Raw genomic sequence first — 16,273 nt, 5'->3', positions numbered from 1 at the left:
AATTGTAGATATAGATATCTACAATTATCTACTGTACAATTATACACCTGTAGATATAGTACAATGCCCAAAATTACACTTACTTCTTACATTATATGAGTGATATCAATAGCTCAGAAACCGGACAGTGTAGTCCTCCGTATAGTATTATGGGCACCACATAGTGCCCATACAGAATAATGAGCCTCATATATTGCTCCATACAGTATGAGCCCCATATAATGCTCCATACAGAATAATGAGCCCCATGTATTGCTCCATACAGAATAATGAGCCCCATATAATGCTTCATACAGAATAATGAGCCCCATATATTGCTCCATACAGAATAATGAGCCCCATATATTGCTCTATACAGAATAATGAGCCCCATATATTGCTCTACACAGTATTATTGGCACTACATAGCGCTCCATACAGTATGAGTCCCATATATTGCTCCGTACAGAAGAATGAGCTCCATATATTGCTCCATACAGAATATGATGGGCCCCATATATTGCTTCATACATAATGAGCCTCATATAATGCTACAGTATATGATGGGCCCCAAATGATGCTTCAGTATATAATGGACCCCATATGATGCGCCATATATAATGCTTCAAAAAGGAAAAAAATGAAATATTCCCCTTTCCTCTCTGGTCGCTGCTCTGCTCTGCACTCCTCAGCATCGGCATCTTCCAGCTCTCTGCACTGTGACTGCTCAGAGCAGAGGGTGCACAGACCTGAATGTCACAGTCAGAGGAAGCAGAAGATGCCGCAGCGGTGGAGCAGGGAGAAATAAATATCTCTAGTGTCGGGGGCCCTGAGCAAGTGGAGGGGTGGGTCCCACTTGTGGGCACAGACACTGGCCCCCATAGCGTTCGTGTCCTCGATGGCGAGTTGTTCCCTGCCCACCTGCTCAGGTCCTCGACACTTGCCTGGGTACTGATGCTGACCCTGTCCACATCCCTCCACCTGCAGAGCTACATTCCACATATATGGCTGCTCTGTGTACACAGGACCTTGATGAGGGCACAGAAGGGGAGGAGTCAGGGGTCACATGATCAGGGGCTTGAGTGTATGCAGGACTCTAGTGTGCTGGTTGTCATGGTGCTGGATGAGGGGAAGTTTATGCAGACCTCCCAACCATCCTGGATCCTGCGGGGCAGTCCCAATTTTGACAGTCTCCCCCACAGTCACGGGCGGGGCATTAGTTTTCCCACACTGCAATGTCAGCCTCAGCCTTATTGGGACTGCCCCGCTGGATCTGGGACGGTTGGGAGGTCTGCAGAGTCATCCCTCCATCCTCAGATCAGCACACCACATATATGGCTGCTCTGTGCGCACAGGACCTGTGATAAGGTCACAGTAAGGGAAGAGTCAGTGGTGACATGAACGGGCCTCTGTGTATGCATGCAGGACTCTGCTGGTTGTCATGGTGCTGGATGAGGGTAAGTTTTTGTGTGGGGTCAGGAGGTGTTTACAGTGTGGATGTAGCAGAGCAGTGTGTGTACGAGGTGTACGGAGTGGAGCCGTGTGTGTACGAGGTGTATGGAGCGGAGTTGTGTGTGTACGAGGTGTACGGAGTGGAACCGAGTGTATGGACCGCAGCCGCATATGTACGAGGTGTACAGAGTGGAGCCACATGTTTACGAGGTGTACGGAGCGCAGCCGCATGTGTACGAGGTGTACGGAGCACAGCCGCGTGTGTACGAGGTGTACAGAGCGCAGCCGTGTGTTCGAGGTGTACGGAGCAGAGTTACGTGTGTATGAGGTGTATGGAGTGGAGCCGTGTGTGTACTAGGTGTATGGAGTGGGGTCGTGTGTGTATGAGGTGAACGGAGTGGAACCGAGTGTACGGACCGCAGCCGCGTGTGTACGAGTTGTACAGAGTGGAGCCGCATGTTTACGAGGTGTACGGAACGCAGCTGCGTGTGTACGAGGTGTACAGAGCGCAGCCGCGTGTGTTTGAGGTGTACAAAGCGCAGCCGTGTGTACGAGGTGTACGGAGCAGAGTTGCGTGTGAATGAGGTGTGTGTACGAAGTGTATGGAGTGGAACCGAGTGTACGGAGCGCAGTCGCGTGTGTACGAGGTGTACAGAGCGCAGCCACGTGTGTTTGAGGTGTACAGAGCGCAGCCGTGTGTACGAGGTGTACGGAGCAGAGTTGCGTGTGTACGTGGTGTACGGAGCACAGCCGTGTGTGTACGAGGTGTACGGAGCGCAGCCACGTGTGTATGAGGTGTACGGACCAAAGCCACATGTGTACAAGGTGTACGGAGCATAGCCACGTGTGTACGAGGTGTAGGGAGCGGAGCCGTGTATGTACGAGGTGTATGGACCACAGCCGCGTGTGTATGAGGTGTACGGAGCAGAGCCGCATGTCTACAAGGTGTACGGAGTGCAGTCGCATGTGCACGGAGCGCAGCTGCATGTATGAGGTGTACGGAGCAGAGCCATGTGTGCAAGGTGTACGGAGCAGAGTCATGTGTGTGTATGAAGTGTACAAAGCAGAGCCGCGTGTGTACGAGGTGTACGGAACGGACGCTAGCTGTGTCAGATCGGAGCAGACATTGCTCCTCACTCTGACACTGACTGGCACAGGAGACACGGAGAGGTCTTTATCAGCAGAGTACCGCAGCTGCAGCGACGTGAGCAGTCAGCGGTGTGGCTGGATGACATCATTCAGCGCCGCGGGAGTGGAAGCTGCCGGCTGCTGCAAGGGAGCGCGTTGAAAGGTGTGTATAGTGATGGAGAAGGCAATGAAGGGGGTGTGAGGGCAATGATGGGGGTGGGGTAACCATGTGTGGCCATTATACTGTATGCAATATCATGTAGGGCCATTATACTGTACCCAGCATCATGTGTGGCCATTATACTGTTCCCAGCATCATGTGGGGCCATTATACAGTATGCAGCATCATGTGGGCCCATTATACTGTAGTAGTAAGAGGACCCCCCTCTCGTCAAAACGCCCACTTCCGGTTTTTGACAGGTGCCCCGCCCCTTTTTGCCACCTTCTAACACTAACCCCACCCTACTTCCGGTCTTAACCCCTCCCCTCTCCTCCCCATTTGCCGCCCACTCTCCGCCCCTCTGTGTATCACTATCTGTGACGTCAGTTCCGTGCCCGCCCCGGAAGCCACTCTGAGTGTGTCAAAGCCTGTTACGTCAGTTCCGTCCCCGCCCCGGAAGCCGCCCTGTCCAGCCTCTGTTACGTCCCCCATGACCGCCCATTCGCCGCCCATCTTGTGGGCTTATGTGGTAGTTCTTGATAGGTGAAGAGCCCAGGTCCTCCCCACTTCCTGTCTAAACTTCTCCAGTGTGTAAGATTGGGCTTATGTGGTAGTTCTTGATAGGTGAAGAGCCCAGGTCCTCCCCACTTCCTGTCTAAACTTCTCCAGTGTACCAAAAAACATGTCTTGACATGTTTTTTGTGAGAAGACAGTTCATGGGGTTAATGACATCTGTCTGTAGCTTTCATAGCCCTCCAGGATTTGTAGGAAAACTTGTCAAGACGTGTTTTGTGTGAGAAGGAAGTCTCAGGATTCCAAGGTTCATAATAATGACGTAATAAAACAACGCTTAAAAAATAAAATACATTTATTGTAGCTACACGTAGAGGTATACACAAATCATGAAATGAAAAAAGATGTAAATAGATCTAAAAAATACAGCGATATACAAACACGCCTATAGGTTACAATACAGACATTTCAAATTTAACATTTACAAAGTTAACCACGAGCCTGGCGACAGCGGCAAGATTCTCTGTTTCGGCAGCAAACGCCCTCTAGTTGTCGGCGTTGAGGTAGCGAGTACTTGTGATATTTTTTTAAAGGGGTTTGACGGTGTGTTCAACATCGTTTTTAACTCGTTCAGAGCGGCTCTGGTCGTATGGTGTCTGATCACGGACGACGGTATGTTTAATTCGGCCATAGCCCTCATAAAAATGTCCCATCCGTGTGGGGCGTTCTTTTTGGTTAGTCCGTGAGTTTGCAGCGTGGTTCGTACAAGGTCCAACAAATGGGTTCCGGGAACGACTGAACCTTTGTAGACAAATTCACCTTTCTCAGTCCATGTAACAATGTCTTTGTGTTGCAAGAAGCTGCCGAGTAGTATATCGGCATTTTTTCGGAAACGGGGATTGATGTGTTCTATAAGCTCGGGGGCTGAGGGTCGTATCTCTATTTCATCCGCTGGCAATGGTGATTGTACATCGTCAGGAGGGATCACAAGATTTATACGCGTAAGTTCAGAAACGTCTCGTTTAGCATGCAGCAAACTTCTCTGTAGTATTTCGGTGTACCTTTTAATCTTTACATCGTCAGGCAAATCAGTACGTTGTAGAATGGCGCCGATTTCGTCGTCTAACCTTTGGAGGGTCGTCTGACGTACGGTAGGACCAGACGCGCCGATGTTTTTTTAGTCTGTTAATCTCACGCGCAGGAACCAAGTACATTTTCTCCGCACGTTCCATCATCTACCGGTTATTAAACTCGTTATTAGAGGTATAGCGATAGCTAGAAGCGGCCCTATGAAACCTCCAGACTGATTCAACAGATGTTGTTTTCTCCGAATGGAAACTTTTTTGTCACTCAGATTTCTTATAGCTCTACGCCATTTCTGTAATATTTTTCTTTGGCGCTCTTTGAGAGGAAGCCGCCCTTTCAGAATATTGAGAGCTATTTCCGCGATGGCAGCGATTAAATCTCTGCCGGCGGTCTTCAGAATAAACTTTCTCTCCGCCGAGGATGCTTTCATCAGCTTTTTCAAGAATCCCCAGTTACGCCTCACTCTCTCAGACATGTTGATAGAATGAAGGTTACGGGGCTGAATAATCACCGCAGAGAAAAAATTCACTTTTTAGAATGAATTTTTTCTTTCTGAACGTACGCTGCGGGTAAAGCTGGTGGAAACAAACCCGTTCTTAAGCGATATTCCTCGGGCGTATCACCTCTCAAATCTACGAGCAAGAATCCGTAAGGCTCTCGCGTAGCATCTTCGAAAGCTTCAAAGAAGAAACGCGAGTTCCTCGGGTACATCTGCCGGGCCAGCGTGACAATTTGTATTTTATCGCGGGGGTTCTTAAATAGAACCATGTACTTGGTATTCAAGGTGATGGTTCTACTCTTTTTCCCCTGACAAAACACATTTTGAACCAAATAGAATAGGCTCAAGCTTCTATGATGAACGTACTTAGTAAATGCTTTTTCCAGTTCTGAATTACAGCTAGCGGCCTCCATGAGATCGTCCACCACCGCCAAGTTGATCTTGTCAGGCGGGAATAGTTCATCATCTACAAATGTCTGCGGCAAACCTTCGATAAAACGAATACTGGGGAAGGAATGGCTCAGTTCATCGTACATTTTCTGCCAGCAAGAATAAAACCAAACAATATTATCGGGTTTGTGAGATAAATGTGTCGTCGCGTGAGCTAAAATCTGTTTGACAAAATAGGATTTTCCAGAGTTAGAAGGACCCGCTAGAATGCAAGAGAAGGGGTGCTGTAACCGGGGGTCCATGATGTTGAATGTTTAAGAACAGTGTCGCGACTGTGTAAATTCCAGAGCACGTTTCTCTTTATACGTCACGGTTCTGTCTATAGCTACGCTTCGGTCGTTTGATGGTGCTGTAGTCTGTACCGTATTCTGCACCTGTAGCGAAGATAAAGGGACATCAGTTGTTTGAAGAAAAGGGGAATTCAGCTCTAATAACCGTAGGGTAAAGAAGTAAAGTCATCAAACAACTGCCTCTTGGTATAGACGCAGCGTTGAGTTTTGCGTAGGGGTCGAGTTACGATGTCCCAGTACTTTTTGACCCGCACAATACCATTCTGCTCTACGACAAGCGTCTTTTCATTTTCAGGAGCTGTAGAGGAAGTGTAAGCTAACACTAAATCTTTTAGACTCTCAAAATTGATAACGCCGACGTTAGCGATATTAAGGGTTATACCTTTCACTTTCAAGACAGTGTCACCCGTGTTTAATTTGTAGCCGTAAGTTTTCGGCCCGGCGGATACAAATTCTGTGATGTGACTCCCCGGGGGTATTTCGCTGGTGAGTTCACCCAGGTAGTCTCCTAAGGGCGGCTGCCACTCGCCGTCACGACTTACAAAAATGACGGAGTCCGTGTCGTGGTAAAGACACCGCTCTTGCAATTTGTCTAGAAGGGTGTACAATTCTAAGCGCGCATAAGCTGTCGTGAAGCATGCGATGAAAATGTTGGTGTTTTTGTTTGCGGTGCGGTGTTCTTTTGTGTATTTCCAATTGACAGTCGCCGTATCGTCGCTGATAAAATTTAGCTCTGAAACCTCATAGTACGGGAGAAAGGCGTACTCAAAGAGTTCATCGGCGCTGTTCACGACGCTGGTGGTAGGTAAGTTAGAGCGCTGCGCAAACTTACCCCATAAAGAGTTTAAGAATAGTTTAGCGATTTGTCTTTTAGCCGAATTGGTCTCTATATGATCGGGGTCTAACTTTATACCTTCTTTTTCAAGATAGGCGGCTACATAGTCTTTTTTAATGGTATCATCAGTGCACCACGCGGGGTAACCCGTAGCTTCCTGTTTGTGTCTAAGATGTAAATCGATGTATTGCGCAAATAGATCTGTCGTCGTCTCCTCAAAATGCCACACTTCGTAAATGCGCGCTAGCCTGTAACCCTTCTCTACAGCCATTTCTAACTCTATCGTGCACCAGGTACCCGTCAGTGCCCTCTCTTCCTCCGAATGAGCGCAGGGAGCAGATTCTGAATGCAAAGCGCATGTGTGACAGAGGGGAAAGAGCAATTTTTTGTTCATTTTAACAGGGAGCACAGGGAAAAACAAATCCCTGGGCGGATAGACTTTCACTTTGGCTATGCCAAAGTACTGCTTGATATAGCCAAAGTGTTCATAGATTATTTTAGGATGTCCTACGGGGTACACTTTTGTTTTATTGACGTACGGGTATAAACTGGTGAAATCGTAGTACTCTATAGTTTCACCGGGTTCTTGTTTGTGATAGAGTTTGATGGCGTTAGTACAGCCACCGTACAGAGCGTCACGAGGCTCTAACGGTTCTGGGAAGTGCATGTGGCGCAGAAACGCTTGTAGGGCGGCGTTTTTTTCAACCATCTCACGCCATTCGTGCTCCCACAATACGCGGACGGCGAACCCCTGTTGAAGTAAGAAACGTTTCTTCACCTCAAACATGCGATACAATTGTCCGTAAGTGGTCTTTGTGAGTTTGTTTGTGTCATTCTCGTTATAGCAAATGGGACAACCGTGGTAAAAGCACCCCTGAAATTCAAAAGCCGTGGGGCGTCCGTTGACGAGAGCATAGCCATCTAGAAAAAAGTTCCCTACTCTTTTCTCACCGCCGTTCAAAGCGTGTTGAAGATTTAGGTTCTCTGTACGTGCTACGTACATTAACCATTGAATAGCGGGGGACGAGTAACGTTTGTGCTTTTTGTGATAATTATCCCCCGGCAAAATGGCTATTTTGTCTTCGGGGAGAAATTTAAAGCGGTACATTGCCAAACAAACAGATGCTAGCGTCGTGAGCTGAAACGGATCTATACTGATGAGTTTTTCAGTAAATTTATTTTCACGCTTACAGAATTGTATTTGTTTTTTGGCCGTCATTTCCATGACGCGCTCGCGATACACAAAGCACGCGCGTCTCAAGACCTCTACGTCCTGTTGACAGTAAGCTTTGAGCTCAGTCTGCAAATCAAACGTATTGTTTTTCACCGATTCGTACCACGTTGTGAATTCCTTTTTCTCACTATGCGTCATGTACTCTACGCCGTAATAGCTAGCATCAGGAATAGGTCCTACATAGGCCTGATTTTCATCGGTGTTAAAAAAATGTGGAAAGTGACCCTTAGCGCCTGAAAATCCCATAGCTTGCGGCAACTTACTGAGCTTCATGGGAATGAAATTTAAAGAGTCGATGAATCTCATGTCTAAATCTGGTAATGATACGCACAAAAGACGACCGCCTTGGGCTATGATGTTAACGCGTAGCTTCTCACGGATCAGCTCTTTAATGATAAAGTAGGAATCGTATCGAGCCGCATTGTGAGCTATAAAAGTGTAGCCTACATGTCCTAACTTTGTAAAAAAATGTACAAAATCGGTAGTACACGTTTTACCCTCAAACTCCCAGCTAAGTACACCGTGCAAATCCGTGGCATAAACATAATTGGGATGGTGCGTTCCTGTCTCTTGCGTACATTCAAAATCGTAAAAAATGTAGCGTTCCGTAGATTTCTTCGGCATATAGCGCTGCATGTAACATAGATGACTATCGAATCTGGTCACCGGAACGCCGCAAATGGTGCATCGTACACCGACGCATCGGTGTTCGTCATCCGCTGTTTGGGGGATGTAACGATAGCACCGCTCGCAGAAAAATTTAAGTTTACAAAATGACCGGTCAGTCTCAGCGAGACTTCTGTGGAGTTCTAAGCAATTCGCCGAACGACAAAATACTCGACAGCGGGGGCATCTCAGCTGCTCCGCAACTGTATCAGCGCAATCAGACCTCTGACACGCGGCGCAAAAGTATTGACAAGAGTGATTATTTTTGTGATGAAATGCGGAACTGCACTTTTCACAAAAGAATTTCGCTCCTATGAATCCTTTTATATTTTTTATGCCGTAATAATGATTTTCATGATGCAGAATATACACTATTTTGCCTGAGGGTTCTCTATCCGTGTGAAAATAGTGCCAGTCGCCCTGACTAAAGTATAGAACTTTAATGGTAACGTTCAAATACGTCTCAAACGCGCTAATGTCGCTAAAGCTCACTAGTTGATCGTCGGGTAGTTTCAAATTTCTGTGTAACTCCGTTGCACTTTTCATTAAATCAGCGTCAGGCGTGTCTTCTTCAGCCAGTAATGCGTAGAGAGACGCTGCCAAACACTGATTAGAACCGTAATTGTTAAAATCAAACAACATCTGGCGTTTCTGATGAATAATTCGCGTGTAAACTATAGATCTCAATCGTCTGTGTTTTGTACCTCCCCGTCTATTCCTCACGACGCTTACTATTAATTTCAAGCAGTCACCACCGATGCACTCGGAGTTGCTTTGCAACACTTTGCTCACGGCATTTAGGAAAGCAGTCGCGTCAAAATTATCTCTACATTGTTTAAAACCGTAGACTGGGTTTAGTCTACCATCCCCTTCTAATCTTAATTGTATAAAGTCGCCCGGGTCGATATCCCTCATGATCCTATCCAGTAACGTTTGAAAAGAACCGTGTATGATCTCCAAACTTTCTTCAAAGGATCGTATACGGTCTAAGTTCACAAATCTAAAATGGTCGATATACTGATAGGCGTTGAGGTTACTCATCTCCCTACGAACGTGAAATAAGTGTTCCAAAAACAGCGAATGATCGCCTATGGCTGGTGTATGAGGCTGTGAAAACTGTGACGCAGCTCCTTGGTGGTCTTCGCTCGAGATTTCAACGTCGGAGCCTGTAGGTGTCTCCGGCGCTGAATTCTGCGGCGCGTCTGGGAATTGCAAATCTATTGAGGATTCGTGATCTGACGCCACAGCGTCGGCGGTCGGTAAAACCTGAAGAGACATAGTGTTCTGTGGGATTAGCTCCTGCGTAACGTGTGTTGAGCGAATAGCAGAGCGTTTTACCCTATTCTTGCGTTTTTTTGGCCTCTTTAACGCTCGTTTAGCGTATGTTGTATTTTTAATACATCGTTTTATGACACGTGTTTTATTGAAAAAACCTTTACGCGGGGGGGTGCGTTTCATACCGCGACCCGTCACGCCTAGTCATAATGTACGAGCCCTCGGAAGGTTTTTAACGGCTTCAACAGCCTCAGTGTACAGAGGCTCTAAAGCCATTATTTCTGAAATGGACCCTCTATCAGGGCGCTGGGCGGCCAGCTCTGTACAGCGATCCAGCAGGTAAGCTAAATGATTACGAGCGTTGATAAGTGTCATGGTATTACTGTATAGGGCGTCAAATACTCTTTTTACGTCTAGGGGCCATTGTTTGTACGCTGCTATACTATCGGGAGTTTTCAGCTTTTTATGTTTTATTGGGCGTGTTGTGGCGTTACGCGTACGTTTCTGAACTTTAGGCTTATGTGCTGTAGCTATAGTGTCACAAACCCGTAATACATTTGGTTCGTTACTCGCTGGCATACCTGAGCTTCCCGCACCGCTTGTTTCTGAATCGTGGGATGTCGAGGTTCCTGCATTTAGGTTTCCGCTTCTGACAGATCTGCTTTTAGGCTTTGAATGAAGCGAGTCGTTTGCAGCTTTTCGTTCTGAGAGGGCCCGAGGGTTTACTTCTGTACTGTGCGTGGATTGATTCCACAGACGGCCCAGCGGCGGCCAGTGGTCAAATTCCTTTTTCTCAAAAATAGTTCTGAAGGGTTGTCTGCGCGCTGTCTTTCTCGGAGCGTCTGCGTGAGAAAATGGAGAGTTTGTTATTAATATACGACGCATCCTGCGTAAGAAAATGGAGAGCTCGTTATTAATATATGACGTAGCATGCGTAAGAAAATGGAGAGCTAGTAATTAATCTACGACGCATCCTAACAAAATAGGAAAGTGGTAGTAAGCATTGTTGTTGCAGCTTAGCAATATTTAAAAACTTACACTGTATGTTGGTAGGTCTCCAGAGCGATTGGGTGGGTGAAGAATAAGATGTGGACGGTGTTGTATATTTTTCTTCTGATTTTTCTTCAGCTCTTTTACCGTTGTCTCCCGGTGATGTATTTTCTTTGTTTTTTGTTTCATCGTCTGATCCTGTCAAATCGATGATGGTCTCTGAAATAAATAACCGCTGATTTACCACACATCAGCCCGCTCAATTGCAGAGCGCAGCGCCATTTGTGATTGAAATTACCTTCAGTAGAGGTTGTTGGGAACGTAGGGCTCCAGGTATCCCGTTCTGTGAATGCATATAGAGGCTGTACTGCACAAGCTTCATCGTCGCTTATGGTGACGGCCGACAGGTCATCGTCAGAGCCTGTACAGTCTATGAAACTCTCTGAAATAGATAGACGTCAAATTACTGCAAAACTGCACACAGTAAAGTAGAGTACAAAGAGTTTGTTACCGGACTTACCATACATAGGTGTGTTATTATGAGGGTCTTCGGTTAGAGTTGAATTGTCCCGGCGCCACTCGGCCATCACTTCAGCGTCCAGTTGCTGAGATTCGGTCAATAGCTCCTGCGAGTCGGGGTATTGCGATGCTTCAGCTAACTCTGAATTACCATGACGATCCCCAGAGACAGTTTCACGATGCATTTCAGCCATCAGACACTGCGGAGCTGCGTGGCATTCCTCTACCATATCGGCGTCTAGGAACATAGCTTTTAAAATAAAATAAATGCGTGTTAGGTAACCCCCCACACCGGCCTATAAATACATTTTCACGCAATCCCTCTAAAACTTTACTTACTTAGCTGGCTGTCCGTGAGCCGCTCTTCATCGACGACGTGATCGTTAAAACTAGGGTTCATCTGTAACAAACGCATAACGGCATACATTATATAGCTACAAAATAGCCGCTTAAACTATAAAATACGTACAATAATTACAATTAAAAAATAATAATCAATCCGCAATAAGGGTAACAATCAGACATTCGACATAACCTCACGCCGTATATAACGAAAAAAATAGACGCTTAAACTATAAAATACGTACAATAATTACAAATAAAAATAATAATCAATCCGCAATAAGGGTAACAATCAGTCATTCAACATAACCTCACGCCGTATATAACGAAAAAATAGCAGCTTAAACTATAAAATACATACAATAATTACAATTATAAAATAATAATCAATCCGCAATAAGGTTAACAATCAGACATTCAACATAACCTCACGCCGTATATAACGAAAAAATAGACGCTTAAACTATAAAATACGTACAATAATTACAATTATAAAATAATAATCAATCCGCAATAAGGTTAACAATCAGACATTCAACATAACCTCACGCCGTATATAACGAAAAAATAGACGCTTAAACTATAAAATACGTACAATAATTACAATTAAAAATAATAATCAAGCCGATATTCAGTATTAAATAAACATTATACAGTCCAATGATAAGCTAACAGATACTCACAGTGACGCCGTTCAATATCTTGTCCCTTCTACAGCCGGAGTGTTCTGATGATCTGGCTGGAGAACTCGTCCCGGTATATATATATACGCGCTGCCGACTAAGTCACGTGAACAGTTTTTGTTGCGTCATGCAAAAATTGTACCCTAGGTCAAGAAAAAGTCAAGCCATTTCCGGTTTTACCACGTGTAACTATAATTTGTATTGACTGATGTGACTAGATAATGTTCCTACCCTCAGGTTATATTCCTACTGATTGTACAGTCGCAAAACCACATTCCTATTTGTTTTTTACAGGCCACAGGTTTAAAACAATTGTCATTAGATAATCATGTATTCGGTATTAAATAAACATTATACATACATAATAATAATAATAATAAAAAATTATTATCTAGGTAATTAAATACACAGTTAGCAATTTTGCAGTAGGCATTTTGTGACGCCGTCGCGGTACGCGGTTATAATGAAACGTTGTTAGTTCATTAAAGGGTTAATCTAAACCCGATACATTTTTGTTTTCAAAATGCCTAACGTCGACGCTCTGTTGCGCAAGCATTACTATACAGCAAAGAGTCCCGGTTCCTACGGAGGTCTACAACGCCTGTATAATTCCGTTAAGAAATATGGCGTGCGTAGAAAGGATGTCGCAGAGTGGCTTAGCGCTCAAGAAGCGTATTCTCTACACAAACCCGTAAGAAAACGGTTTATTAGAAACCGGATCATAGTTAGCGATGTGGACAGTCTCTGGCAGGCTGATCTCGTCTGCATGAATGACTACGCTAGTGATAACGACGGCTTAAAATATATTTTGACGGTCATAGACGTGTTATCCAAATACGTCTGGGTCGTCGGTCTGTGGACCAAGACCGGTAAGGAACTTGCAAAAGCTTTTGAGATGATTTTTAAAAGCGAGAGCCGTATCCCGCAAAAACTACAAACGGATCGTGGGAAAGAGTTTATGAATAAACCCGTCGCTACGCTTTGTAAAGAGTATAACGTACAACAGTTCTTTACGAATAACGCGGTGAAAGCAGCGGTCGTGGAAAGATTTAATCGCACGTTGAAAGAGCGTATGTGGCGCTATTTAACGGCTAATAATACGTTTAGATATATAGACGTATTACCTGATATAGTGCAATCTTACAATAACGCTTATCACCGCACTATAAAATGTATTCCGGCCTCCGTCACGAAAGCTAACTCCTTGACCGTATGGCGCAGCGCTTATCAAGACGTCTCCACCGTGAAAAGATTTAAAGCGCTATTAAAACCTGGTGATCACGTACGGATTGTAAGGTATAAGCATGTATTTTCAAAAGGGTACGAACATACCTATACGCATGAAATTTTCGTCGTTGCGTCCGTAAATACACGATTCAGAAAACCTCTCTACGCATTAAGCGATTTGAGCGGCGAAAGCATAGAAGGATCTTTTTATGAAGACGAACTACAAAAGGTACCGCAAGACGCTAATAGGCTTTACAAAGTTGAAAAAGTGTTGAAAAAACGCAGGCGGCGCGGTACAACTCTTTATTTTGTGAAGTGGTTAGGCTATCCCGATAAGTTCAACAGTTGGATAGAAGAAAAACAATTAACGTCCGTATAAAGCATGGAAAGCGATTCGTTTTTCGTCACTTTACCCAGCAATTCCGCAATCAAGATCTACCCTGAAAATACAATTTCCAGCTACAACATCAAGTTAGCGAAACCCGTTCATCTTTCATGCGCATACGAAGTGGCGTTAACGGAAATACAGTACCCCCATACGTGGAACACGTTTGAAGCCTTTGAAGGGAACTTCTACGCGGCTAAACACAACGAACCGTTAGAACATTATCACGTAAAATCCGGATTTTACTCGAACATTCATAAGCTGGTTGGAGCGGTCAATGCCCGCTTAGACTCTCTGAATTTATCCACACCTGCCTACAGAATACGGTATGATGAGCTACGTCGAGAAGTGATCCTACCCGACCCAGCCCCTATACAGTTTGCTCTGGGTACTAAGCTAAAATTTATTTTCGGCCTACAGACCGTCGCTGACTCCCCCGTTGCTTTAATGCCGTGGAATCGACGCTTTTACCCCGATTCAAAGGCTGGTTTTTATTCACTTTTTGTATACACCGATATAATTCAACATCAGCTTGTGGGGGACAGCTACGTTCAACTGTTACGAACCGTAGATGTTAGCGGCGATGATAATGATATTGTCACTGTGCGCTTCTCGCGTCCTGATTACGTACCGCTGTGCAAACAACACTTTGACTCCATAAACATTACAGTCATGTCGGACCAGGGTACGCCGGTTAAATTCAGATACGGAAAGTGTATAGTACGATTACATTTCAGGCCTCGCAAGACGACGCCACGGTAAAATGATGTCTCAAAGAGTTTACGGCGATCCCTCTTTATACGCACGGTACTATGTAGCTCAAGCGGGTCACGGCTTAGAGGGGTTCCGCGGTGATGAATACATGTACGGCGCAGGCCTCGGCGGGCTGTTTAGAAGTCTTTTTAGAAGAGCCGTCCCGCTTTTCAGAAAAGGTCTAGAACTAGTCAAACCGCATGTAAAAACGGCCGTAAGAAACATCGCTAAAGACGCATTCACTAGTGTGTCTACGGCCGTAGTGAACAGACTGAATCGCGACGCTAAAAACAATCAAGAGGGCGACGGTCTAATTTACGTTGCCGCAAAATCGCGTAAAAGAAAAAGAGGAAGAAACACTTTACCGCGAGCGAAAAGACGCCGCTCATCGCGAATCCCGCCGCGCCTCATGAATAACACCGCGCGACGTAAATCGCTCTTTCGTCAGAAACCCGCAAGACGCCTCACGAGTGACATCTTCTAATAACCGATCATGGCATTTATTCACGACGCATCAATAGAGTGCGCTAAAAGCGAACTGGATATCTTTACCGTGCCACCCACGCAGACGAGCGTCGAAAAATCGTTTTTTGTCAAGGTGCAGCCGATAGCCGCTCTAGCCGATAATGCACCCTTAGAATTTTTCATATCGGGAAGCGGTGAATATTATTACGATTTGAATAATACTCTCTTGAACGTCCAGTGCCGTATCCTGAAACAGGATGGTGCGGCTCTCACGGCCGGTACGCGTGTGGGCCTTATCAATTACCCCATAGCAACACTTTTCAATCAAGTGGACATTACTCTGGGGGACCGTTTGATTTCACAATCCGATAACCTTTATAGTTACCGCGCCTACATTGAAACGCTTTTAAATTACAGCCCGCAAGCGTTGAGATTGCAATTTACAGCGGGGTTATTCTATAAAGATACGGCAGGCCATCATCAGAGCACCGTACTCGACGGCGATAATCAAAATCAGGGGTTCGCACGCAGAGCCCACGCGACCCGTCTCTCAAGACCTGTGGAACTCGTGGGACCGATCTTCGGTGACATTTTTAATCAACCGAAACTCGTTTTGAACGGACTAGATCTTAAGATCAAGTTATCAAGAAATAAGGATACGTTTTGCCTTATGACCGCCGAGCAGGACCAGTTTAAGGTTCAGATCATAAACGCGGCCCTCTATGTAAAAAGAGTACAAGTCTCTCCAGCCGTCAGGATCGGTCACAGCCAAGCTCTTCTATCAAGTCCCGCTAAATACGCTCTAGACCGCACCTGTTTGAAAGTCTATAGCATCCCCAGAGGAACGAGAAATAGTAATCACGAAAATCTTTTTCTGGGACAGATACCAAAAACTGTGATTCTATGCTTTGTGGACAACGAGGCCTTCAGCGGAAGTTATCAGAGAAACCCGCTTTGTTTTCACCACTATCGGATCAATCACGCTGCTCTGTATTTGGACGGACAGCAGATTCCCGCCAAGCCATTTCACCCTAATTTTGACGCTGAGCATGCTGTGAGGGAATATATGGCGCTCGTTCACATCTCAGGAAAACAAAAAGCAGACGTCGGATTAAGCGTAGACCGTGACGAATTTATGAGCGGCTACACTTTTTTCGCGTTCGATTTGTCGCCGGATCAGGAGCCGAGCGCTCACTTTTCGCTCATTAAAACGGGCAACCTACGGGCCGAAATTCATTTTGCGGATGCCACACCCCACACGGTGAATATGATCGTTTATGCGGTCAACACCGCCGTACTGGAGATTAACCACCGTCGAGAAGTCCTTTACGACTTTAATTAA

The 16,273-nt window shown here is 45.5% G+C and overlaps 2 protein-coding genes across 2 annotated transcripts; one reads left to right on the top strand and one right to left on the bottom strand.

Moving 5' to 3' along the window:
- Positions 1-8,682: 8,682 nt before the first annotated feature.
- Positions 8,683-12,119, bottom strand: LOC143766612 (uncharacterized). Its single transcript, XM_077254417.1, has 6 exons — positions 12,102-12,119; positions 11,416-11,476; positions 11,078-11,326; positions 10,856-10,999; positions 10,606-10,776; positions 8,683-10,409 (listed from the first exon to the last, which is right to left on the bottom strand). The coding sequence occupies exons 2-6, from the start codon at positions 11,474-11,476 to the stop codon at positions 9,772-9,774; spliced, it is 1,263 nt and encodes a 420-aa protein (XP_077110532.1). The 5' UTR covers positions 12,102-12,119; the 3' UTR covers positions 8,683-9,771.
- A 2,840-nt stretch (positions 12,120-14,959) lies between these two features.
- On the top strand, positions 14,960-16,273 carry LOC143768240 (uncharacterized protein F54H12.2-like). Its single transcript, XM_077256933.1, has one exon. It carries the CDS (start codon positions 14,960-14,962, stop codon positions 16,271-16,273), a length of 1,314 nt encoding a protein of 437 aa, XP_077113048.1.

This window comes from Ranitomeya variabilis, chromosome 4, assembly GCF_051348905.1.
Source record: "Ranitomeya variabilis isolate aRanVar5 chromosome 4, aRanVar5.hap1, whole genome shotgun sequence".
Lineage (NCBI taxonomy): Eukaryota > Metazoa > Chordata > Amphibia > Anura > Dendrobatidae > Ranitomeya > Ranitomeya variabilis.
Note: the sequence above shows the minus strand (reverse complement) of the source record. Positions and strands in the feature narration are given on the sequence as shown.